At 37.3% G+C, this 26,971-nt stretch overlaps 3 protein-coding genes across 4 annotated transcripts; 1 reads left to right on the forward strand and 2 right to left on the reverse strand.

Moving 5' to 3' along the window:
- Positions 1–2,513: 2,513 nt before the first annotated feature.
- Positions 2,514–25,977, reverse strand: LOC110886246 (uncharacterized protein At4g33100). 2 transcript variants are annotated; one of them, XM_035978736.1, is made up of 4 exons: positions 25,755–25,977; positions 25,591–25,675; positions 24,451–24,556; positions 2,514–2,856 (listed from the first exon to the last, which is right to left on the reverse strand). In XM_035978736.1, exons 1-3 carry the CDS (start codon positions 25,844–25,846, stop codon positions 24,476–24,478), a joined length of 258 nt encoding a protein of 85 aa, XP_035834629.1. In that variant the 5' UTR covers positions 25,847–25,977; the 3' UTR covers positions 2,514–2,856; positions 24,451–24,475. The 2 variants fall into 2 exon arrangements, with proteins under 2 accessions (XP_035834629.1, XP_021989714.1); XM_022134022.2 differs by lacking the exon at positions 2,514–2,856 and adding an exon at positions 21,461–21,759.
- Positions 2,616–2,948, reverse strand: LOC110883080 (zinc finger protein 2). The gene has a single exon (XM_022130932.1). The coding sequence runs from the start codon at positions 2,946–2,948 to the stop codon at positions 2,616–2,618; it is 333 nt and encodes a 110-aa protein (XP_021986624.1).
- LOC118482736 lies at positions 4,042–6,312 on the forward strand. Its single transcript, XM_035978376.1, has 5 exons — positions 4,042–4,726; positions 4,801–5,378; positions 5,613–5,960; positions 6,030–6,210; positions 6,296–6,312. The coding sequence occupies exons 1-5, from the start codon at positions 4,042–4,044 to the stop codon at positions 6,310–6,312; spliced, it is 1,809 nt and encodes a 602-aa protein (XP_035834269.1).
- Positions 25,978–26,971: the final 994 nt, after the last annotated feature.

The raw sequence follows: 26,971 nt of genomic DNA on the forward strand, positions 1-26,971 counted from the left end.
TCCTCCATGTATATACAAAGAAGAATAAATAAAATAACCATAGTTGTGGCCATGTGGCCTATTCAAATGCAAGAGGTTCAGGGGGGATCGAGGGTGTTTTGGGGGCTTCCCGTGAACCCTGTTGCTTTGGAAAAAATGAAAAAAATTAGTAGAAAGATGTACAATTTAGAAAAAAATAGTGAGAATAGTGAATATCCACTAAAAATAACCCTTGAAAAATAATTCTTGAATCCATCATTGAAGAGGTCGTGTTTTGTAGTGGACCAACATCGCATACTAGCCCAAAGACACTGGACACTGTTCAAAAAATGGATTTTGTATATATTGTTAATGTTAATGTTAATGTTAATTAATTGTTAATGTTAATGTTAATGTTAATGTTAATGTTAATGTTAATGTTAATGTTAATGTTAATGTTAATTAATGTTAATTGTTAATGTTAATGATAATGTTATGTTAAGAGTTAATTACACAAATGGGTCCTGTGGTTTATAGCTAGTTTCGTCTTTAGGTACTAACTTTTTTTTTGTAACAGGTTTATGTTCTATTGTTTCAATTTTGTAACACCTTTGGGTATTAACACCAAAAAATGACTAAAATACCCCTGCATTTTTTTTAAGTTTATCAATGTAACACATTTTAGTATTAACACCTAATTTTATTTAAGTTTAAATCAATTTTACAAAATCTATTTATTTTTTTTATTTTCATCTTTTTATTATATCTCTTAATTAACATAAAATCTATTTATTTTTTTTATTTTCATATTTTTATTAAATTTCTTATTTAACATAAAATCTACTAGTTACACCAGTATTTTTTTAAATAGATTTTTTTAAATAAAATCTACTAGCTATATAGTTTTATGTAAATTAAATTTCTTACTCGTTTTAATGCAATGGCGTACCAAGGTTACGTGCGATGATGTCGAATTAGTATTTGGTATGAAATAAGATTTCAATGATATCGAATTCGATTTCATATATCGAATTCTATTTCAATTATTATGCAAATTTACATTTTTGATTTTTTTAATTCAACGATTTTTAGTCTATGGTATCAATTTTTAGTATATGCAATGGTTTTTATTATATGGTATCTCTTTTTTCAATGCATCGAATTAGTATATGGTATCGAACCAGGTTACGTTTGATTTTTGGATCAATTATGGTTGGGTATGTTGCTACATCAAATTATATATTATTATTATTATTATTGGATCAATTAGGGCGAATCCATTGATTCTGAATAACTTTATCATATTACTACCACTTTATTCGTAAATAAAGTCAAAGAGACCTTATAATTATTTTTTGGCATCTTGCCTTGATAGTAATTTATCGGTATTTTTTTTTAATTTATCTGAATGACGGAATTTTGTATATGCAGTGCGGTGTATGATGGATTTTAAATTTTTATGTTAAAAGTAGTTGTGAAATAATATATATATAATTCGATGTAGCGACATACCCAACCATAATTGTGAAATAATTCGATATCATTGAAATCTTATTCCATACCAAATACTAATTCGACATCATCGCACAAAACCTTGGTACGTCATTGCATTAAAACGGGTAAGAAATTTAATTTACATAAAACTATATAGCTAGTAGATTTTATTTAAAAAATCTATTTAAAAAAATACTGGTGTAACTAGTAGATTTTATGTTAAATAAGAAATTTAATAAAAATATGAAAATAAAAAAAATAAATAGATTTTATGTTAATTAAGAGATATAATAAAAAGATGGAAATAAAAAAAAATTATTTTAAACTTAAATAAAATTAGGTGTTAGTACCCAAATGTGTTACATTGATAAACTTAAAAAAATGCAGGGGTATTTTAGTCATTTTTGGTGTTAATACCCAAAGGTGTTACAAAATTGAAACCATAGAGCCTAAACCTGTTACAAAAAAAAAAAGTTAGTATCTAAAGGCGAAACTAGCTATAAACCACAAGACCCCCCATTTGTGTAATTAACTCTTATGTTAATATAATGCATAATAACAACCCCCCTCTCTAAATAACTAATGTTAAATGACTAGTTCTAAGTACCAAAATGTCCAGCATAGCCTAAAACAACCACACCTATAAACATTAATCTTGAACCATACGGTGTACATTTTTAAAGGCGAACTAACAGCCCCTAATTTCATTTTGAACGTTTCAACCAATTTCAACTGTTTATGAACGTGACTATCATTGAGGGTTGGGAGGAGGTAAAATCATATAGTAGCTATGGTATATACTATATAGCACTTTAGGAACGCCAAACTTTCAATAAATGATTAAACACATGTATCTCAACAAAAAATTATCACAACCATTAGAGAAGTGTTCTACCAAAATAAAATATTTGTTTCGCATGTTTGTACACAATAACAAAACACATGATGATAATAATGGTAGCATCAATAATACTCATACATGGTATACTAGATTAGAAATCGCGTGATAGATTTCGGAACTTAGTTTACACAACAAAATATGTTGATGCACATCTTAAGAAGGTCCCAATATATAACTTGCACGAAGATGCATTGACAATACAAATAATTAAGAAGACTTAAAACATTTGCAACATAGTACTAAATTACTAAAAAGTAGTTGCTCAAAGCCTAAGAGTCAAATCAAGTTGGCTAGTGTCTTCTTCATGAACATACTCGTGCTTATAACCATTAGCACTGAAACTTCCAACATGGTTAACCTCCATCATGACAGGTGGTTGCACATGTCTACTGTGGCTTGGGCCACTAGAACCAGCCAACTTCTTCGCTACGTTTCTTTCTAATCTATGAGCATTTTGGTGGCCTCCAAGTGCTTGTGGGGTGTAGTATTTTCGACTGCAGTACCTGCACGGGAAAACTCGTTGTTTAGGGCACAAAGACGACGACGAAGATGAACTGAAAGCGTTTTCTGTAAGGTTTAGACTGAGGAAACTCATGGCTGAAGAAGATTTAAGGAGTTATTTGGTGTATTGTGCATGATAATTAGGAGAGGGTTTGTGTTGCATTTTATAAGGAGTTAAAAGCAGCCCTCATAATTGTGTTGCTAACCAATTTGTGGAATCAATAATGTTGATGCAACAAACACGGGACCAAGGATGGTAGCTGGACTGGTCAGGCAAAAGGGCTGAAAGGTTTGATTTTGCCTAACGCAGGTCGCGGGGTCCCTCCACGTTTGCAAAACGTGGAAGGAGGTTCACTAGTATATTTGAGTTATTTGCTTTGAAGTTCTTTCTCCAAGATTGACTCGGATCAAGAAAAGAAAGCAAATAGAATGAATGAGATGAATCTGATGAAGAGTTATTTGGAAGTGACAAGAACTCTTCAAATGACAAGAGATTAAGGAATCTCTCTGCTTTTCGGAATGTCCTTGAAGTGTTATTGAGCTGTCTTCTTATAGTGGAAGACACTTCTCGAAATGGTATGGACTATACTAGTGAGACCTGTTTGCTTATGGAGGGTTTCCCCTTTTGGGGTTCAAGGCTTTGGACCCCTGGTTAATAGGGTGTGCCTGTACAGACCTGCTCTGACTTTGTGAGTTGGTGAGCGTGAGTTGGTGAGATGAGTTGGTGGACATGACTAGTTACTGTTCCTCGATTCACTCATTATGCAGCTTTTCATCCGATGAACCTTTCAACCTTTTAAGCTCTTTGCATATTAATGGTTTTATTTGTCTTTGGGCTACCCCCGTCGTCAGCCCCCCAAGTCAGAGGTTTTTGGGGTATTAGGCTCAAAGACTTCTGACTTTTATGCATGTCTTTTAAAGGCTTCAAGGGTTCGTTGTTTGGAGGCTTGAAGGGTTTGAGGCGGTTACTTTTTTGAATTTTGAAATTTAATCGATTTGACAGTTGATTGGACATGTGTCAGGCGGCGGATTGGCAGAGATTTTTATTTTTATCTTTAATACCCTTACTTTACTCTTATATTCATTTTTACAATTACAAAACTTCATCATTTTCCCTTCAATCATTCATAGTTTTTCCTCCCTCAGGTTAGTTTTCTTCTCCGTTTTCACTTTTACTTTTTTCGATCATGGGTGCCCTTAAGGATTTAGCGAGGTCATTTTCTCGGTTGACACAAGAGGAGGTAGACCTGTTTTGCCTTGAATATGGTATCGATAAACAGTTTAATCCGACCGCCCCTGCTTGCGATGCTTCCGTTAACAAACCGATTCCTGGTTTTATTGCTTTGTATTGTCGGCATTTTGAGTGGTCTAATCTTCGTTACCCTTTTTCGTTTTTTGTTCTAAATTTGCTTGAATATTATCGAGTGTCTTTTGGGCAAGTACATCCGAAAGGAATGGCTAGGGTTTTGCACTTTGAAGTGCTGTGTCGTGCTTTAGGTTATGATCCTTCATTGTTGCTCTTTCGGAGGTTCTTCCGGTTAGCCAAAAATGGTGATTGGTTTACTTTTGAGAACACAAAGGTTGATACTTGTCTTGTTTCATCCATGGTTACAACCCTTGGATCATGGAAGAATACGTTTTTCTGGGTTTCTGAATCCATTATTCCTTTCAAAATGGTGTGGAGGCATCCGGATGCTGTTCTCAACGATCCGGAGCCTTCCGAGTCTGAATTGAATGATGCCTTTCTTTCAGCCATTTGGGGGTGCCCTTCGAGGGTTCGCCCTTTTCCCGAACATTTGTTAGTGCTTTTAGGGGTTAGTAATATTTGGGCAAAAGTTGATCGGGATCCGGTGTTGATGAGAAATGGCCTTGGTATGCATTTTTTCCCTTATACCTTTTCATCTTACTTTGTTTGTGACTTATTTTCTTTATTTGTTTTTTGGCAGTTATGTCTGCTTTGGACTTCATCAAGAGTGACGATACGTCCGATGTGGTTTTTGAAGATGCTCCGACTGTTCCGGGTGAAAATGTTGTTGTGAGGACCTCTGAGCAGAGGTTTGAGGGTTCAGGTTATGTCAGTGTTGCAAATGCGAAGGGTTTTACCAAGTCCAATGTTCCCAAGCCTTCAACTCGCCGGTTATCTCATCGTTTACTGAAAGCTGCTCCTCAATCCACTTCCACTGAGCCAGTGGATTTGAGTGATGATATCGAGGCTTCTGAGGATCAGGCTGAAGTGGAGGTTGAGAAGGAGAAGGAATTAGTTGTGCGTGGTAAGAAGGTTCGAGGGAAGAAGGGTGTTGCTACCCCTGTTCAAGAATCGTCGAGCAGAGACGTTGAAGGGTTGAACCCTGAGGGCACTTATGTGCCTACTTGGTTGGTTAAGAATGATGACACTTTTAAGGATGCTGCTGTTTGTGAAGATGCTCTTAGTCATCTTGCTCCTCCTTCCGTTCGTGAAGCTATTGCTGAGATGGATGATGACACTATGTTATCTCGCATGGTTTTAACTACTTGCAACCTTGCAGCCATGCTTCCCCAAGGGATTACACGCTTTCGCCAAAGGATGCGGGAGTATGAGGATTTTTCTAAAAAGAAAGACAAAATGAAATCCTCCCTTGCATCGATGAAGAAGGAAGTGGCTGGGTTTGCAGAGAAGGAGGCAGCTTGGAAGAAGGAGATTGAGGATCTGAAGAAGATGCATGCCATTGAGATGGGTGACCTGAGGAAAAGTTTTGAAGCAAATTTGTTGAAATTGAAGGCTGACCGAGAGGCCTTATCTGTCCAGCAGAAGGCTTTTCGTGAAGAAAAGGAGGGGTTGAAGGCTTCCGTTGGTCAGGTGACTGCGGATAATCAGTGGTTGATCGAGCATGGGTTTCAGCAGATTGTGACTTATCTTTTGCACTCTAAGGAATTTAACTCTGCCCTTGGTGATGTTTACACAAAGCTGCTGAACCTGGGGAAGCATCAAGGCCTTACTGCTGGCTATAAACTTCATGAATCTGGGCAACCTTTGGAGAAATCACCCATGTTTCGCCCTGAGGCTTCTGATGTCTTCAAGGCTTCTGTTGAGCAGATGGAGAGGCTAACCTACCCCTTTATTCATGAGGTATCCTCTTGTTTTGGTAAGCCTTTGTCTGTTTTACAGGGGTTGAAGCCTGAGGGGTTAAATGAGAAGGTTTGTGCTGAGGTTTTGGGTTCCTTGTCAAAGAAGAGGTCTTACTCCGGGGACAGTGATGATACCCTTTCGAGTCTGCCTGAAACCTCGAAAGATGCTGGTTTGGAAACCTCTGCAGTTGGTGGTGAAGAAGTTGTGAAGGTGAAGAAGACAAAGAAAGCTAAAAAGTCTAAGGGTGAAGGTTCCAAGCCCTCTGATAACTGACATTTATTCGTAGCTTTCTTAGCAAACATTTTATGTTTTGTAATGTTTTAAACAATGTTTAGGTTTTGGGGACCCTTAAGGTTCCCATGGTTGGTTGGTTGGGCCTATATGGCTGTTGAACATTAGTTTTATTTGCAAGTCACTAGGGCTTGCTTTAACTGTCTTATGAAGGTCTTTTATGGCCTTTCTAACTTATGACATGATGTTTGTCGTTGATGTTTTTGTTGGTTCCATTTGCTTGGTTTTGTTTTGTGGGGTTTCAACCCTTCAGGCTTTTTGTACAGTTGCTGGTGGGTTGAAGCCTTTAACCTTTCAAGCTCGGTACATGTTGGTTGATCTTTGGGTAGCTTCTGATTTGGTTTGTATGTTTGGTTGATAGGCTTGTTTGTTTTTATTTTCTTGCCTTGTCTTTGTTTACTTTGTCTTTATGTTTTTTACACTTTAAAGGGTTCAGTGCTGCAGTCACTTTGCCTTAGTGTTTATCATCAAGACGTAGTATCTATCCTTTTCTTTTATTTCGTTGTGATTTGTTTGGTTTCGTAAGTCTGATTATTGGGTACATTTTTTAGACTTAAGGAACGATTGGTGTAGGCTGTTCAAACCTGTCTATGAGACACTATGGTTTTTCTTTGATAAGTCTCATGGAGTTGTATTGATTTAGGAACTCACCCCTTATATAGGTCCATTCAACCCTTGAACCTATTGAGCGATATGGCCTGGGAGCTCATCCCCTTACATGGCCCTTGCCATGGAGTTTTTTGCTAGGTTCTCAACCTGATATTAGGATAGAAAGACAAGTTTGATAAAGTAACTTCATTCATTCAAGCAACATTTGCTTTTACAAAAGGTTTTTGTTTTGCCACAAACCAAACTTTCTAAACATAGAATTTTCTTAAAGTTTTTCCGTTCCAGTGCCTTGGGAGCCTTTTGCCTTCTAGATCTCCCAGCTTGTAGGATCCACCCTTGTGTGCTTCGAGGATGGTGTATGGCCCCTCCCATTTTGGGCCTAATTTTCCTTGGTTTTCCTTTTTGCTGGCCTCATTGTTTCTGAGAACTAGGTCTCCTGGCTTGAATCGTTCGTTCTTGACCTTTTTGTTGTAATATGCTTCCATCTTTTGCTTGTATTTGGCCTCTTGTATTGCTGCTTGATCCCGGGCCTCTTCTAAGAGTTGTAAGTTCAACATGGTCTCTTGTGTGTTTACCTCGGGATCCATGTTGACAATTCGTTGGGTTACAACTCCTATTTCAGCGGGGATTACGGCTTCGGATCCGAATACCAAGCTATAAGGTGTTTTTCTGTGACTTGCTTTTTCTGTTGTTCTGATTGCCCATAAAACGCTAGGCAATTCTTCCAGCCAATTACTTTCATATCTCCCCAATCTTGTCTTGATGCCTTCCACTATGCTTCTGTTGGTCCTTTCAACCTGACCGTTTGATTGCGGGTAAGCCACTGAGCTGAAGATTTGGTTGATCCTGTACTCTTTGCACCAAAGGCTGAAGGGTTTCTCAGCGAATTGTTTCCCATTATCGGTCACAATTACCCCTGGCAGCCCATAGCGGCATATGATGTTCTCCCATACAAAGTCTATGATTTGCTTTCCTGTGATTTTGGCAAGGGGTTTGACCTCTGGCCATTTGCTGAAGTAATCAATTGCTACCAACAGGAATTTTACTCCCCCTTTGCTTGGAGGGAATGGTCCAACTATGTCCATTCCCCATTTATGGAATGGCCATGCTGAAGTTATGGGGACCAAGTCATGTTTTGGACTTTTTGGTATTGGGGAGTGGATTTGGCAGGCATCGCATTTCTTCAATTGCTCGACGGTATCCCGATGCATTGAAGGCCAGAAGTATCCCAAGTTCATGAGTTTTGCAACCACCGACCTAGCTCCGAAATGAGCTCCACATATTCCTTCATGCACTTCTTTAACCAAATACTTGCTTTGTTCAGGGCCCACACACCTTAGCAATGGTGCAAGGTATCCTTTTTTTATAGAGGATTTCTCCTTGCAACACATATTGTCTTGCTTTGATCTTTACCCTTTCAGCTTCTATTTGATCACTTGGTAGTTCGTTGTTTTGAAGGAATTTCTTTATGGGAGTCATCCAATTTGGATCTTCCTCGGTGACCACATCTTGTACTTCTAATTCGTCAATTGAACGAGCCTTCAACACTTCAACCAACACCTTTTTTGTGAGGTGGGCGAATGTGAGGGACGCTAACTTGCTTAAGGCGTCAGCCTTTTTGTTTTGGGATCTTGGAATCTGTTTGATGTTGCATGCCTGGAAGGTGTTCATTAATTCCTTTGATTTTTCTTTGTACCTTCTCATGTTGGGCTCCTTGGCGACATAGCTGTCATTGACTTGGCTTGATACTAGTAGCGAATCAGTGAACACTTCAAGCTTTTTGACTTTCATTTCTTTGGCTAGCCGGAGGCCAGCGATCAGTGCTTCGTATTCAGCCTCGTTATTAGTGGTCTGAAAGTTGAAACGAAGAGCATATGTGAATTCTAGCCCCTCAGGGTTGATTAGGATTACACCAGCTCCTGACCCTTCAACGCTTGAAGCCCCGTCGGTGAACAGTTTCCAGGCTTCAGGGTTGGAGGGTTCAGTGGTTGTGGTGTTTACTTCTTCAGTCTTTTGGCTTGGGACTTCTACTAGGAAGTCAGCCAAAACTTGAGCTTTGATTGCTTTTCGTGGGACATAGGTGATGTTATGTTCACCTAGTTCCACTACCCATTTTGCCAATCTTCCTGAGTTTTCAGGCTTTTCAAGCACGTTCTTGACAGGTTGGTCAGTGACCACTTGTATAGGATGTGCTTGAAAGTATCTTCTAAGCCTTCTGGCTGTTTGGACCAAGGCTAGGGCTAGTTTTTCAAGGGGAGGATATTTGGTTTCAGCTAGTTTTAAAGTTTTGCTGAAAAAATAGACGGGTACCTGAGCCTTGTCCCTTTCAATGGTGAGGACTGCACTGATGGCTTCGTCGGCAACTGAGAGGTACACCGATATGAGCTCCCCGGTTTCAGGTGCTGCAATATCTGGCAGTGAAGCAAGGTGCTGCTTCATTTGATTGAAAGCTTTCTCAGCCTCCTCGGTCCATCTGAAATCTTTCTTATCTGAACAATTCTTGAGCGTTTTGTAGAACGGTAGGGACCTTTCGGCCAGTTTTGAGGTAAAACGCTTCAAGGCTGCAAGCTTCCCATTCAAGCTTTCAACCTCCTTCTTGGTTCTTGGTGGTTTAGCTTCGAGAACAGCTTTTACTTTGTTGGGGTTGGCCTTGATGCTTTGTTTTCCAACAATATGACCCAGGAATTTTCCTTCATCAAATCCGAACGAACATTTTTCCGGGTTAAGCTTCATGTTGATCTTTCTAAGATTCTTGAAGGTTTCTTGGATGTCATCAAGCATCTGGTACTCCGTTTTGCTTTTGATTACCAGGTCATCGACATACGCTTCCATGTTTCTTCCAATTTGGCTTTCGAAGGCTTTATCGACGAGTCGTTGGTAAGTGGCTCCTGCGTTCTTGAGACCAAAAGGCATTTTTTGGTAACAGAAAATGCCCTTGTCTGTGTGGAAAGCCGTTTTTTCTTCATCCTCTTCTTTCATGAGGATCTGGTGATAGCCTTTGTATGCATCAAGGAAGCATTTGAACGGGTATCCCGTGAGGGAATCAACCTTAAGGTCAATTTCTGGGAGCGGGTAGCAATCTTTAGGACAAGCTTTGTTAAGATCCTTGAAATCTATACACATTCTCCAAGAGTTGTCGGGTTTTCGGACCATGACAGGATTAGCAATCCATGATTGATACTTAACCTCTCGGAGGATGCCAGCTGATACAAGCTTTTCAACCTCTTGGCAAGCTGCCAGGCTTCTTTCAGGTGCCAAACTTCTTTTCTTTTGAACCACTGGCTTGACATTCGGTGGTATTCTTAGCTCATGTTCAGCAATGCTTCGAGGGATCCCGGTCATGTCTTCGGGAGACCAGGCGAACACATCGCTGTGATGTTTTAGCAGCTTTTCAAGGTATGAAAGAGTATCTTGAGAGAGGTTGGGATTGACCCTTATCCGCTGTTCGGGGTACTTAGGGTTGATGACTAACCCCTGCTTGTCTTTCTCGTCATTAGAACTTTCTCCTTCGATCAGGTAAGCTTCCTGAGAGGGTTGAAGGGTTGCAATCCCTCTCTCGGTTGGAAACTTGACAGTGCCATGGCCAACAGACACAGCCATGTAAAATGCACATTGTCCGGGCCTCCCTATGATTACGTCGTAGTTGGAAGGGATGTTGATAACCACGAATGTTAGTGATCGGGTTCTTTCCTTTGATCCCTCTTTAAGACAAACATCAAGGGTTATTTGCCCCAAAGGCTTCAGGGTTATGTCAGCGATACCCTTTATGGAGGTCCCGGAGGGTTGAAGCCTTGAACGCTCCTCATTGCTTAGTTGATTGAAAAACTTCTCGAACATGATTTCAGTGGCTGCTCCCGTGTCTATGTATGCTTTGCATGTTTGTAAGGTACCCACGATGGCTTCAACCACAAGGGGACCAGGGAGCGGGTCCTTCCTTGTTGGGGGGAAGCAAACACACTGAAGTTCCCAATCCTCCAACCGTCGCTTCTTGTAAGGGACCTTTTCGTCAGAACATACCATGTTTACTTCCTTCCCTTTGTTTTCGGCCATCTTGTCTCGAACTCCCTTGACCAAATGGGCAAGTTCCCCTGACTTGACAGCTTCTTCAATTCTCTTTTTCAGCTGGAAGCAATCGTTGGTGTGATGTCCCTTTTCTTCATGGAATTCACAGAACTGAGTGGAGTTCTCGTTTTTCCGACTTTTGGGAAGAGGCCTGGGAGGTCTGAAGTTTTGCTTGACCTCTTCCGTTGCCAGGATTTCTTGAGGGGTTTTGGTGAGAGGAGTGAAACTCATACTCTTATCCCTGCTTGGAGGGTTTCGCCCTTCAACCCTTCGAGGGTCTGAACCCTTTGAGCGTCTGTCGTAAGAATTAAAGTTTCCTCTCTTTCTGGCTGGGCTGCTGCTTCGCCAACCGGAACCCCTTTTCCTTTGTTCCTTGATATCAACAGCTTCTTCTCCTCGGATGTGAGCCTCAGCTCTTTCAAGGGCTTCTTCCAAGGTTTTGGGTAGAGATTTGTTGAAATCTCGTGTGAGATACTTGGAGGTTATGGCGTTCATAAAACCGGCAACCCTCATTTTCTCATCAGCCCCCACGTAGGTTAGCCCTTCTTTCTTGTACCGTTCAATGAATGCTCGTAGGCTTTCATCATCTCGTTGTTTTATTTGGAAGATTACAGTCGCGTCTTTAACGTATCTCCTTTGTTGGGAGAAGTTTGCCAGGAAGCCTCTGCTGAGGTCATCAAAGCTTCGAATGCTTTGAGCAGGTAGGTCGTTGAACCAAATTCTGGCGGACCCAATGAGGGTTTGCATGAACATTAGGCAACATTCAGCATTCGACCATTTTTCTATTCGAGCAGCACCAGTAAAGATTTGAAGATGATCTTCGGGGTCTTCGGTCCCATCATATGTTTTGATGTGGGCAGGCATTTTGATTTTTGACTGGAAGTCATAATCAGCTATCTGTCTTGAAAAGCATGAAAGGTTGCTTGGCTTGTAAGGTTTAGCCAAGTCCTCTTCAGGTCTCGTGCCTCCGTTGTTATTATTGCCTTGGTTTCCCTGGGTGGCCAGCACTTGATTGATGAAGTGCTGCCAAGGGAAGTGGGCCATCATCTGAGACATCATATTGGGCACGAAATTGAAACCTTGAAGGCTTCCAGGACCAACCGAGCAATTTACCCCAAGAGGGGTGCTGGCAACAGCACTTCGTGCTAAAGGGAGCACGGACAGGGCTTGCTCCCATGTGGTATTCAGAGAAGTGGGACAACTGGTCACCGGGGATTGTAGGAGTTGGTCGAGTGTTAACTCGTGTCCCAGAGGGGTACCACTAACAGTTGGTTGGGAAGAGAGAATGGGATGAACAGTGGGGTTCGTCACAGTGGACAGATAAGGGTGCAGGTTTGAAGGGTTGCTAGGACCGGCTTCACTTCTTGTAACGAAGGGTGGTAGAGGTGGTCCAGGAGATAACGTTGGCTCAGGCTCGTCGTAATCTAGACGAATCCTTACACCCTTTTCCCTTTCTCTGTTCACATGTTGGTTAAGAAGTGATCTCAGCTCAAGGAAGTTATGAGCGACCCCCTCGGGGGTAAGTTCAACGCGTGTCGGAGTGTCAGACACACCAACGTTGGGAGACGGAGCTCCAGATCTGGATGGGGTTGGTGTGTTAAAGGTGAGGAACTCGGGTGTACTCCCCGGAGTTGAAAAAGGCGTTGTTATTGTTGTGTGAGCTTGACCACTTCCCGGGGTAGAGGTGTTAGGGATCTGGTTGACCTCTCCCGGAGATCCACTTTCTGACATAGTGGTTTGGAATGGAAGGAGCTACACGTACCAGGTCTCTTTTGAGGAGAAACAGCGGCGTAGCCCCACGGTGGGCGCCAACTTGTTGATGCAACAAACACGGGACCAAGGATGGTAGCTGGACTGGTCAGGCAAAAGGGCTGAAAGGTTTGATTTTGCCTAACGCAGGTCGCGGGGTCCCTCCACGTTTGCAAAACGTGGAAGGAGGTTCACTAGTATATTTGAGTTATTTGCTTTGAAGTTCTTTCTCCAAGATTGACTCGGATCAAGAAAAGAAAGCAAATAGAATGAATGAGATGAATCTGATGAAGAGTTATTTGGAAGTGACAAGAACTCTTCAAATGACAAGAGATTAAGGAATCTCTCTGCTTTTCGGAATGTCCTTGAAGTGTTATTGAGCTGTCTTCTTATAGTGGAAGACACTTCTCGAAATGGTATGGACTATACTAGTGAGACCTGTTTGCTTATGGAGGGTTTCCCCTTTTGGGGTTCAAGGCTTTGGACCCCTGGTTAATAGGGTGTGCCTGTACAGACCTGCTCTGACTTTGTGAGTTGGTGAGCGTGAGTTGGTGAGATGAGTTGGTGGACATGACTAGTTACTGTTCCTCGATTCACTCATTATGCAGCTTTTCATCCGATGAACCTTTCAACCTTTTAAGCTCTTTGCATATTAATGGTTTTATTTGTCTTTGGGCTACCCCCGTCGTCAAATAATATGAAAGCTCTCACAATATATTGGTTAATAAAGGCACTCCCATAACGAACATCCATGGGAGAGAATTTCATAATACAAAACTTCTTTGACAAGACAATTAACAAATTTGAACCATTTAAGTTATTGATGAAGGGTTTATTTTACGCCCCGCTTGCGGTATACGCATATAATGTATATATGTGTGGGTCATCGGGGGCAAAAGTGAAAGTGCACTAATTTTAACGTTATATTACTAATTTCGTGAAAATAACGTTAAAAGCTGAGGACGGTTAATCATGCATCATGTGGTGGTGTTGATAGCTGAAAGACAAAAGGTTACATGCACTGATCGGTCTTTGTCCCGATTGCTGAGTGTTATGTGTCTTATGTCCAAGGCTTGATGCAAAACTACTATCGAGCCGGGGGTCTCACTGGAAACAGTCTCTCTATTCCTATGGGTAGAGGTAAGGCTATCTACATCTTACCCTCCTCATATCCTAACTTTGCTTTACTATTGGTGAAATTTACCGAAGATGAAGGGTTTATTTCTTTTCAAATTATACTCTTTAACATACACACGTGTAGTGTGTAGCAATGGCGAAGGTTAGTTGGTGCCCGGGGGTGCACCCGCCCACCCCAATGTTTCGGTTAGAAGGGTATAGGTTCCGATTTTTCGTCCGAAATTTTTAAAATTTATATAGGATCGCCTCCCCCTAATTATTTTTCCTAAATATTTATACAATATATAAATTAAAGTAAAGTTTGTTACCACTTTGTATATCCTAAATATTTATAGTTTTATACAATATATAAATTAAAGCATGGTTAGAAAAGTCGCTAGGCGCTCCTTAGTCGGTCGACCGGGGAGTTGAGAGTACTCGGTATAGGCGGAGAATACTCGGGGAGTACTCGGACATGTTAAATTATAAAGAAATTACTTTTTGGAGATTAAATATATGTCAAATAACATAAATTTACTAATATTTATAACAAAATAGGTGAAAATGATATTCATTCTTTAATATGTAGGCATAGAAATTATGTTTTATTATTATTTAAGTCAAACTAGGCCCAAGTTGACCTACTAGATCCGATTTTGGTCGTCGTTGGCCGCGTTTGACCGACTCCGAGTAATTAGGCGGAGTCAAAGAAAGTCGCCTTGGTCGTGGTTGGCCGCGTTTGACCGAATCCGAGTAATTAGGCGGAGTCAAAGAAAGTCGCCTCGGCATACTACCTTGTAGCGACTACTCGGAGAGTATTCGGCCTTGTAACCTTGTTTTACAACCATGAATTAAAGTAAAGTTTGTTACCACTTTGTATATAAGTGATGGGTAGTTTTGTAAATATATTTTAACTCTTATTTGTTTAACCCTAGATTACACATTACATAATAAACTTAATCGCAATTTTTTATGTGTAACAACGGGTCCTTTGAATGAAAGAATTTTTTTTGTTTTATTTGGAACTATTATTATTTGACTTGACTCGAATCAATAGCCGACCCGACCCGAAATATAATGATAGGAAAAAAATTTGGGTCCCATCATTTTACGCCCCCTTGAAACTTTTGGTCAAGCTCCACCACTGGTGTGTATGTCATATTAATAGAAAACCCATCAAATAGGGCTGTAAACGAATCGAACGAACACGAACAAGGTCTTGTTCGTGTTCGTTCGTTAAGGAAATAAATGTGTTCACGAACGGTTCATGAACACTTACCGAACGAGATTTTATGTTCATGTTCGTTCATTAAGGAAATGAGCGTGTTCGCGAACGGTTCACGAACACAAACGAACACAAATAAATTTGGCGAACGCGACGAAGGATAAAGATAGATGGCCCAGAGAGTAGCACTCGAACTTGAATCCCTTATCGTGGAAGGGACGTTGATCGTATTCGCCGATGTAAATAATGGAAATGAAAGGGAAATTATGCATAGACAAGATGAAAGTGGGTTTCCTAGTTTAATTGTTAGGGTAATAAAATAAATAAAAGTTTAAGTACAAATAAAATATAAGAACGTACAAAGATCTTCAATTAAAACACAAACATACGAATATAAACGAACGTAAATCAACGAATGTTCACGAACACGTTCACGAACACCTTACCGAACGTTCACGAACACAATCGAACGAACGGGACCTCTGTTCGTGTTCGTTCATTTAACTAATCGAACGAAATTTATTGTTCATGTTCGTTTGTTTATTAAACGAACGAACATAAACGAACTTCCCGCCGAACGGTTCACGAACTGTTCGCTGAACGTTCAGTTCGTTTACAGCCCTACCATCAAACATTTTTTTCATAAATTTCTGAGTTAAATGCCTGGTTGGTCCCTGTGGTTTACAAAAATTGCAGACTTGGTCCTAAGGCTTTAATAATTACAGAGTTGGTCCTGGTGGTTGTAATTTTTGCACTTGGGTGGTCCTTATCACTAACTTCTGTTAACTTTCTCAGCTAAGTTTGTATAAAATGACCATATTACCCCTGAGCAATTAAAAAATATAAACATGGGTCCACCCATGAAAACACGTGGCACAATCCCCACCGTTCCTTAGTCAGTCAACAGTTCCTCTCCGATCATTATATCTGCACAATTCCTTTCTCCATTTCTCTCTCAAGAAATTCTCCTCCAACGTATAACATGAAGATGATTGGACAACAACTCAATCAACAATCGACAGCCTATCGCCGGAAAAGAAAAGAACATTATCGGAAATTTACAGGAGTGGTTCAACTTAACTGTATGCTTTCGCCGGAAAAGAAAAGAACATTATCGGAAACCTAAAATGGACTTACAGGAAAGATAAACGCTAAATCAACAACATGAATGGCTTCGCCGGAAAAAGATAATCGACTAACCGGAAACTAAAACCTAGGTTTACTTGTCTGAACGGCTTCGCCGGAAAATACTGATGCTAAACAGAATACAAAACACATGAATTACCAAATGAATGAAAATTAAATTCAAATTCCACTGTATTCCCATGAATTCAATACAGAGGCCACTAACCCCAAATGAATGAAAATTAATTAGATCTCATGCTCGCTTCAGTTATCGAATAAAACAGAGAATCATGTAGCCTTCAAGGTAAATAATATTCAAAATGTTATGATTGAAATGTGGGATATTTTTGTTGATCTGAGATGGGTTCGTGGCCTCTGTATTGAAATGTGGGATATTTTATGCTCTGTTTGGGGACCGTGATTACGGGGAAAAGTGGTGGGTTTACAGTGGAGGTGGAGGAGGTGGGTTGAAAGTGACGGCAGAGGTGGTGGGTTGAAGGTGACCGTGGTGGTGGGTTTACGGTGAAGATGGAAATGGTGGCGGTCGGTTGAAGGTGACGATGGAGGTGGTGGTGGGTTGAAGGTGGAGGTGATGGTGATGGTGGTGGGTGGTGAAATGAGGAAGAAGATGAGAGGTGGACCCTATTGTTTTTTTTAATATTTTCTAAATGTTTTTGTTTTTTAGTTCAAGGGTAATATTGTCATTTAATACATACTTAACTGAGAAATCTAACCTAGGTTAATGATAAGGACCAAACGAGTGCAAAAATTACAAGCACTGGGACCAAGTGTGTAATTATTAAACCACTAGGACCAACTCTGCAATATTTGCAAACCACAGGGACCAACCAAGCATTTAACTCTAAATCTATACATATAATAAAAGAAACTAAATAAGGGACACATGTCAATCATTGAGGCCATATATACTTCTATTTTCCCGTAAATTCCTATGATTTTATGGATAATCCTAAAATCTATCTTTAAAAAAGTTAATCCTAAAATCTTAAAATAATTAATTTACATATTAGTAACAACTTTTCAAATTTTCAATTAGTTACATATCAATAAAATAATTTCAAAACTGAAAAGTTACATAGTTAATTCCCAAACTAATTAGCTAATAATTATATATGCGGAGGAAGTTGATAAATATGACGAATGTGATCTTGAAATTGTATACAAGCACTTCTTTTTGACTTTTTTTTTTTTTGGTGTTTTTGAATTTTGAATATTTTTACCCCCCAATAACGCTTACAACCACCTAACTTTTTAAAGATTTTATAATTAGGTTTTACGTGTTTATTTTTATGTACGTATCAATATAAATTCAGGTTGATTTACGCTTTGACGTTAGCATTATTTTTATGTTCGTTTTCAGTTGGTATATCTTTTGATGTATTTTTTTCGGGTCAAATATAATACATCTTCGTTAAACGATATAAATTCGAGGTACTTTGCATCTCAACGCCGTAGCAACGCGCTACGTTTCCATTTAAATTTTGTTATATATATTGCATTAGAATTCTAAAAGAAAAGATATTTGTTTATACCTAAGTCACAACTAACTATAGTAATTACTATTAGACATCTTATCTTATCTATACAATATAATAAAAGAAACCAATGTCTGACACATGTCATTCACTGGAGCCCTCTAATTTTCTGTTTTCCCGCATTTTTTTCATACTTATCTTATACTAATTAAGTAATAAATTAATATTATTTCTCTTCATTTATCCCAACTTATTTTTTTTTTCAAATTCAAACAATATGATAGGTATCACTTTTACTTTACGAAAAAAAATATTTTGGATTATATCTAATAATATGTAAGTATGTTATTGAAATATGTATCACAATATAATTATGACTATGGATGCATGTATAGTTAAAATTGTCTAAGTACTTTTAACTTTTTTCTATATATAATATCAGATAATCTATTTTCTATAAATAATGTATATTAGATTATATCTAAATCTAATATTTAGAGTTAATTGCCCAGATGGTCCCTGTGGTTTTACATTTTTTCATATTTAGTCCCCACCTTTTGAAAATAGCAGGTATTATTTTTTTCTTAATCATTTCTTTTATTTTTCCATTAATTAATAGCCTTTTATTTTATTTTTCCACTTATCTCTTATGTTTCATGCTTTGATCTAACCACATGTAATACATAAGCTTGTAACCTAATAATTAAAAACGAACAAAGTAAAATGTTATACCACGTGTAATACACAAGTGTTTAACCTAATAATAAATAAAAAAAGTAGAATGTTATAATAAGTAAATAGTACATTGAAATTCATTTTTTAAAACATATCTTAACGAATGTATGTGTTATGCGATTACATTATATTTATTCAACATGTGTAATACACGTATTTATTCAACCGTGTAATACACGGGTTTTCTAAAGATGTAACTTTTTTATACTTACAATATAAAATTATGTGTATAATAATTTTAAACAAAAATATTAGATAAGAATAAATATTTAGATAAGGATAAACATTTGTTTTTATTTTGATCATATTAAATAATAATAATAATAATAATAATAATAATAATAATAATAATAATTTTAAACAAAAAAAATAGATAAGAATATAAACTTTTTTATTATGATCATATTAAATAATAATAATAATAATTTTAAACAAAAAATTAGTTAAGAATACATATTTAACAAAGTAAAATGTTATAATAAGTAAATAGTACATTAAAGTTCATTTTGAAAAGATAAATCCTGACTATTTATTATATATTTATTATATAAAATTATATTTATGCAACCCGTGTAATACACGGGGTTTTAACCTAATATATTTATATAGCTTAATCGTATTAGAATTTGAATATCGTTAAACAATACCAAATTTTCAAATCAAAGTTCATATCAAATATTTGTAAATTTTTATCATAATTACAATTAGTATTAGTATGCACAATATATTAATCAAATACAATATAATCGATAAATACAACTTAGTAAATATAATCAACCTAAACGTATATTTTTATGTATACTAATGGACAAATCCAAAGCCTATAAGAGAACAATTAAACTAGGCGGATAAACATTAACTCAAAACTTAAATATACATTTTGGTATCATCAATCTCCAACTTCAAATCTTTATATTATCTTCTTTTTAGTATCTAATTAAAATTAACTCAATATATATTTTCGTATGCATACTAATTTGTATGCAACTGAGGTGATAAACAATTGAGATAAATATAATTTTTTTTATTTAATATATGAAATTTTATTTTTTCAACCCGCGTAATAAACAAAATTTTTAAGATATGTTGTTTTACTATTTAGTACATAAAATTACATTCATTTAACCCGTGTAATACACGGGGTTCTAACCTAGTTTCTTATATTTTGTTTTATTTACCTATACATCATGTATAGGTTATACGTAAAAGAACAATCAAGCTAATTTATTCGCTTTTTTTTGGAAGATAGAATCATAGAAGTGAGAAATAATAACACTTGTATATTCTCTTTTATATATATACACGGAATCCCATTTTTTGGAATCCCATTTTTTTAGAACGAGTTAAAGGAGTTGGCATTATTAGTGGAGAGGAAGCAATAAATTGGGGTTTGTCGGGACCAATGCTACGAGCTTCCGGAATAGAATGGAATCTTCGTAAAGTTGATCATTATGAATAAAAACTTCATTTTTGTTTGCTTGTTCTCCTAACATGTAATAAAGTGATTCCCGTATCATCATCATCATACTCAATAAATCCCACCAATAGCAAAGCTAAGGTAGGTCTGAGGAGAATAAGATGTAAACAGCCTTACCTCTACCCCGTAGGAATAGAGAGACTGCTTCCAATGAGACCCCCCGACTCGATAGTAGTTTTGCATTAAGCCTTGGACACAAGGCACATAACACTCAACAATCGGGACAAATGCCTATTAGTGCATGTACCCTTTTGTCTTTCGGCTATCAACACCACCACATGATTCATGATTAACCATCCCCCCCTTTTAACGTTATTGTTACGAAATTAGTAAAATAACGTTAGAATTAATGCATTTTCACTTTTGCCCCCCAAGCGTCCACACACATATAAACATTATATGTGCACACCGCAGCGGGGCGTAAAAGTGATTCCCATATGTGTGTGAGAAATATATACTTGAGTGCATGTAAAATAAGAAACTCTTGAAATCAACCGACAAAATAGCCCATTCCGACTCATTGGTAAACTTACCTCAACCCATTTTGACCCGCTCTTCGAGATCATGATATTGTTAGGTGTCCACTATGACCGGTCCTTTACATTTGACATACCCAAAGGAAGCCCAAAAACGAAAAAGTGCACCCAAACCTACTAGGAATGAGAGTTCGGTTTGTGATTGCCACCCTTACCTTTCATGCACTATAAGCGTTTATAAGGTTTTCATGGTTTTTTACTTATTGGTTTCATTCTTGCATGTAAACCAACTTGCATGTAAAACCAACTTCCATAAATATACGCATAACTACATATTCCTAATGAATAAATTAATAAATAACTAATGTTAAATGACCGATTGACCTGTTCCAAGTACCAAGGTATCGACCATACCCTAAAACATCACACCGTTAAACATTAACCTTGAACCCATACCGTGTACATTTCAAAAGGCGAACCCACCGACTAGTTTCGTTTTAAACCTTTCGAACAATTTCAACTCTTTATGAACGTGACTATCATTGAGGGTTGTGAGGAGGTGAATTTATAAGGTAGCTATGGTAAGGAACACCAAACTTTTATAACTAATTAAACACATCAAACTCAGTATCTCAATATAAACTATCACAACCATTAGAGAAGTGTTCTACAAAAATAAAATATGTGTTTTGCATGTTTTGTACACATTAACAACACACATGATGATAATAATGGTAGCATTAATAATACTCATACATGGTATACTAGATTAGAAATTGTGTGATCATAATTTGTTTGCAAATGATCTCAACTTGAAACTCCCTTACACAGTTACACTCTTTTTTTAGGTTTTCTTTTGCCTGGTACTTGATGGGAAGTCATGTATACTTGATCCGACAAAATCGTAAAAAAGTACATTGATTGATGAATCACATGACGGAGAGATAAATGTACCATCTTATATTGTGGTACACCATCCCATGCAGTGGCGGACCCAGGATTTTTTTTCATTGGGGTCCTTTTTTTTTCATTGGGATTCCCATGGATAGAATGCCGTTTTCTTTGGGACACAGTATGAGACGGAATTCTTACTAACGTAACATTGTTTAGCTATATATAACGATGCATGGTCATACCACGAACAAAAATAATAACAATAATAATAAAGGGTGCTTCTATATCACCTAAGACAAGAGTGTCATAACTTTTGAAATGTTTACCAAGTTAACACCACAAACTTGTGTTGTGTTGGTGGCAGTAACCAACTTAATCCTCTAAGCTAACAGGTACATTATTTCTTGGTAATGTTACAGAGTTCTAAACCGTTAACCAAATTGTGTGTCAAGCATTTGTAAGGAACATAAGTACTGATGAACAGAATAAGATTCTTGGCAGTAGATAGTTTCATCTGATCCACTCGGTCAATGTACTCGCCCGGCTGTAGAGACAAAGTTATCGAATTCATATCATCAGTTTAAAAAATATCAAGATTATGACAAAAACCAAAGGCATGAATCGAGAATAAACTGTAACTAAAAGGTGACAAAATGAGTAGGCTGGGTAACGGGTCAAAAATGAGTACTTTTTTTCTTTTTGAAGGTTGAAACAAATTTAAATCGGTTGGTTTGACCCAACACACTTTTTGTATAAATTTTAAATTATTTACGAAAATTACAGTATTTCAACGTAATCCAATTGTAGGATTCAAATAACTGTAGTTACACTACAAACGACTTTCGACCCAATACCCTTTTACCTGTTTTTAGTTTAACACGTTAGATAAAGTCATAAAACATCTCCCACCAAGACAATATACAACCACCACTGAGCAACAGAAGCCTAACCAACTTTTCAAGTAAGTATATCTTTGTTTTACCTATGGCTGAGGGATCTATCACTTGAGTTGTTCAAAGGTGACATCATGGACCAGGTGAAAAGCCATTTTGATATGGCTCTAAACTACTATGCTTAGTACAGGCAAACTAACAAAATATGTTAATCTTGTATAAGCTGTTAGTGTGGCGATTGAATGAGTGATATGACTATATGTATATGGACAGTCAGGTGCACAATATGGGCAAACAAGAGAAAATGGCAAACCTGTAAAGACTAAAGATTGTTATGTTGGTGATTGCACGTGTAATTGCTTGTTTTATACAAGTGTATGCAGTAGAACAGAGTTATTTAAACAATATTGTATGTTCTATATCAAAACTCAATCCCAAACATCCCCGAAAATATTTTTTTGTAACTCAAAAAGTTTACATGCATCAAGGCATGAAGAACAAAGTTATACACTTATACTTGAACTTGCACTTGCATCTATACTCTATTTTCTTATTGCTTAAACTTAAAGTCCTAGGAGATACTTAACTTGTTTTGAGAACAATAAAGTTTGATTGCTTAATTATATACATATGATGAAGGATTTTGGTCTCAAAATTGCTAGGATGTTTATTCATGATGAATACAAGACAAAATCATGTTGAAAAACTCTTATTGTTGAACTTCATCAGATATATGCCCCCTTTATTAAACTAAGATCCCATGTAGCGTTTAACTAACGAAATTTTGGTGTCCTTACATCAAGATTTCATTAATAACTGGAGGAGAAACATTGATGATATAACTTTATCACAACATGGATCTTCTAACCATTTCATTTATATTTTTGATAGAGTTAAATGCCCGGATAGTCCCTGTGATTTGTCGTTTTTTCATTTTTAGTCCCTAACTTTCTAAAATTACAGCTATAGTCCCCAACTTTTTCAATTTCGTTCCTGGATAGTCCCTGGCGCGGATGGAGGTTAGTATTTTCAGTTAAGTGGGTGTGAAATGACTTAAATACCCTTACTATTAAAAAATAACATTTAAATCAATAACCACCTTCAATCCAAACACAACTCTTCTTCCTCATATTAGATTCGTCTTCAATCCAAACACACCTTTTCTTCTTCCAATTTGACTTTTTTAGGTCAACCATATTGCTTATTAATCTCAACATGTAAACTTATTATGTTACAAATTATAAACACACTTTCAAAAGATTAATTCCTAAATTACAATTATTCAAATACAAAAGCTACAAAATTAGGTCAAAATAGGCAAAAATCCCCACTGCAACTTCTAATTTTCAGAGCATTTGAACACGATTCTTTGTTAACTCCTTTCTCAAAGAACAATTAAGAATTAACTGGTAAAAAAATCCCCACTGCAACTTCTAATTTTCAGAACATGATCGTTCATATCCTACATCCTACGACAAATAGATAGGCGATGAATACAGCCACATAACGGCTACTCTAAAGGTTCACGACACCCCTTTATCATTTTCTAATCTATTTGATAAGCTGGTTGATTATGAGAGGTCGTTGAAAGAGATGGAACACACTCCGGCCATCACAACAGTTAACTATACCCGTCGTCTCGTTCATCAAATGATCACAGATCTGGTCGGAACCGTTGCTAGAATCGTTTCTTCTTTCTTCAAAACAATGTAAACTTATTAATTGGATTTTGTACGAAATCACGAAGTGAATCAGAAAGATGGAGAAGAAGAGGAGGTGTGTTTGGATTGAAGATGAATCTGAATACGAATACGAGGAAGAAGAGGGAGGTGTGTTTGGATTGAGGGTGGTTATTGATTTAAATGTTATTTTAATAGTAAGGGTATTTAGGTCATTTCACACCCATTTAACTTTAAAAGACTAACCTTCATCCGCGCCAGGGACTATCCGGGAACGAAATTGAAAAAGTTGAGGACTATAGCTGTAATTTTAGAAAGTTAGGGACTAAAGGTGAAAAAATGGCAAACCACAGGGACTATCCACGCATTTAACTCTTTTTGATAAATGGAAGATCTTAGTGACTCACCTAATTTATGCTAAAGTAAAAAAGAAAATATGAAGAGAAATTTTAATGATGTAACTGATTGCATTTTAGGTTTTTGTGTCATTAAATCAATGTATATTGATCCACCAATCTCCACACTTTTATCAAAGCCAGTCAATCAGATCCTACAGGTTTAAGAAAGCAAACTTTGAAACAAACATTTTCAATAGATTACTAACTGTCTGGAGCAAGATACACTATAAGAAACTTCATTAAACACTTCCAAAATAGAACTTACCACTTGATGTAAAAAACAAGCATGACTATTTAGAGCTAGAAGCAGGTATTCTACTCAGCCCTTCAGCTTCCAAAAAGCGGCTCAAATTTTTGTCTTCCAGATGTTTCTGCAACATAACACCGAAAAAAATATAAAGAGAGTGATAGAAAGTATGAAACTAAGGTGGTGTTTGTTTTTCTGAAAAAGATATGCGCAGGCTCTTCTGTCTGCGCTGCGCAGACCACGCGCAGACATTGCCATCTGCAAACTATTTGTTTTTCCAAAGACGTTTCAGTAAAAAACGTCTGTGAGAGCTCTTCTTGGTGCAGACTTGGCCCAGTCACTTTTAAGATCTTCTAAGGTCTGCAGAGGGTTAAACACCACTACCACCCACCACCACCACCCACCACCCACCACCCACCGTCCACGTCCACCACCACCGTCCGTACACCACCACCAATTTATTTTAGAAGTCTACATACGTTAAAAAAAACAACCTTTTTCTTACAGACTGCAGAGGTTAGGTCCACCTCTTCTACAGATGTCTGCAGATGTGGTCCGCAGACTGCAGACATTTTACCTCTTAAAAAACAAACGGCACCTAACAGTTAACACGTGTGTAGGTAGCCATCTCTACATGTATGCCTTTCTGGTCTTCTAAGTTCTAACTAGAGGGGTGTCCACTTTGAAACCAAAAATATGTTGAGAACTACAAGAACTGTATAAAACACTTGTACGTGGTGCTTTGAATGTGATACATACGACAGTTACGTAACCGCCACGCATTCTCTCTCCCACTACTTTGATTATCTTCCATGGCTCTATGCACTATGCACAAGTGCATTATGCAGTTCTCACAGTTCTCAACATATTGTTAGTTCTGAAAAGAATGCGTTCCATTCAAACTATTCCCGTTACTATGGTACAAAAGACGCGCTTGTATGCTGAATATAGAAAAAACCATGTTCATACAGAACTAAAAGCAGGCTATTTCTTCTTGAAGTGTTCATGATTCCATACCAAACAACATATATACATGAAAGATTAACTAAAGTGCTGCAGGCATCAATATTGTTGAGAAAATAACTTCAGAAACAATGATTACAAGATAACATTAACAAATTAAAGGAAATAACTTTAAATTCATGTGAAATAACTTACAGATAAACATTCTTTATATTTCTCCCACTCAGAAACACATTCTTCTTTATCCCAATGACCCTTCAAGAACTTCTCTGAATACCACCTGAATACACATCAAAATCCGAACTTTTTTCAGGGTTTTTTGACAACAAGTGAAGGGAATTAGGTTAAGGAAGAAGAACCTGTTGAAACAGTTATGGTAAGCAGTTCTGAGATCGGCGCAAGGAGATGTGTTGGTTGATGAAGAAGATGAATTTCGTCTTATGAATCCCATGTAAACTGTTAAAAGAGTGGTGAAGATTGAAAAAGAAATTTAGGGTCTAACTGTAACATACATGGCGAAAGGGGGGTGGGGTGGGGTGGGGTGATTTGGGGTGAAAATATGAAATTGATGTGCCTCTTTCTACACAAGTAATGAATAAATGTTGAAGAAACAAGATTTAATCAATTTCTTGTATTGGATTTGAATTCTTTTCAAGATTTTTTTTTTTTTTTTTTTGTAAGACGAATGAGGACAAGAGTTATGTGTTATGTGGTTATTTTTAATAAATCATGATGCGTTTTTAAGTGAAAAGGGTAATATCAGAAGGAGGATTGACGTTTTGTGCAAAAACGAACCGGGTTTTGTGAGAGAGGAAGGAGGCGCGTTTTTAGAGATGGGGAGAAATCGATGTACTTGTCCTTTTTCTAAGAGGATTCACATCCTATCCCCTAAATCATGTGAAAGAGGTTTTCATATTATAAAAAATAGTTGGAAGTGATTGTGAGAGGAGATTTTACTGTTCATACGTATATTTGAGGGGACATTGTTATAATTTTTTAATATATTTTGAAGGTGGTTGTGAGTGGAGGAGAGAGAAAATGTAATGATAAAAGTATAAAATTTATTAATTAATAGAGAAAAGAAAGAAAATGTAGTTGTTTTTAGTGTAATTATAGGGTAGAAAATGATGGATATGATGTGAATAATGTTGAGAAACAAGATTTAATTTCAATTTCTTGTCTTGGATTTGAAATCTTTTTTCAAGAATGTTTTTTTTTTTTTTTTTTTTTTTTTTTTTTTTTTTTTGCAACTTTTTAGGGTAGATGAACAAGGACATGTGTTATGTGATGGGATTCTTTTTAATAAATCATGAAACAGATTTTGACGTTTTTAAGTAGAGAGGTTATGATGTGAAAAAGAGAGGGAGGATTGATGTTTTTGTGTAAACACGTCTACAACTGGGTTATGTGAGAGAGGAAAGGAGAGATGACGTTTTTTAGTTGGTTTTGATTATGAGAGGGGTAGAGTCTGTTGAGCGTAAGCAGATGCTTACGTGGCTACGTTTTTTAGACGCGTTATTGTAGGGATGGATTGATGTTTTTGTGCAAAAACGTTCAGGACCGGTTTATGTGAGAG

This window comes from Helianthus annuus, chromosome 10 (genome assembly GCF_002127325.2).
Source record: "Helianthus annuus cultivar XRQ/B chromosome 10, HanXRQr2.0-SUNRISE, whole genome shotgun sequence".
NCBI classification, from domain to species: Eukaryota; Viridiplantae; Streptophyta; class Magnoliopsida; order Asterales; family Asteraceae; genus Helianthus; species Helianthus annuus.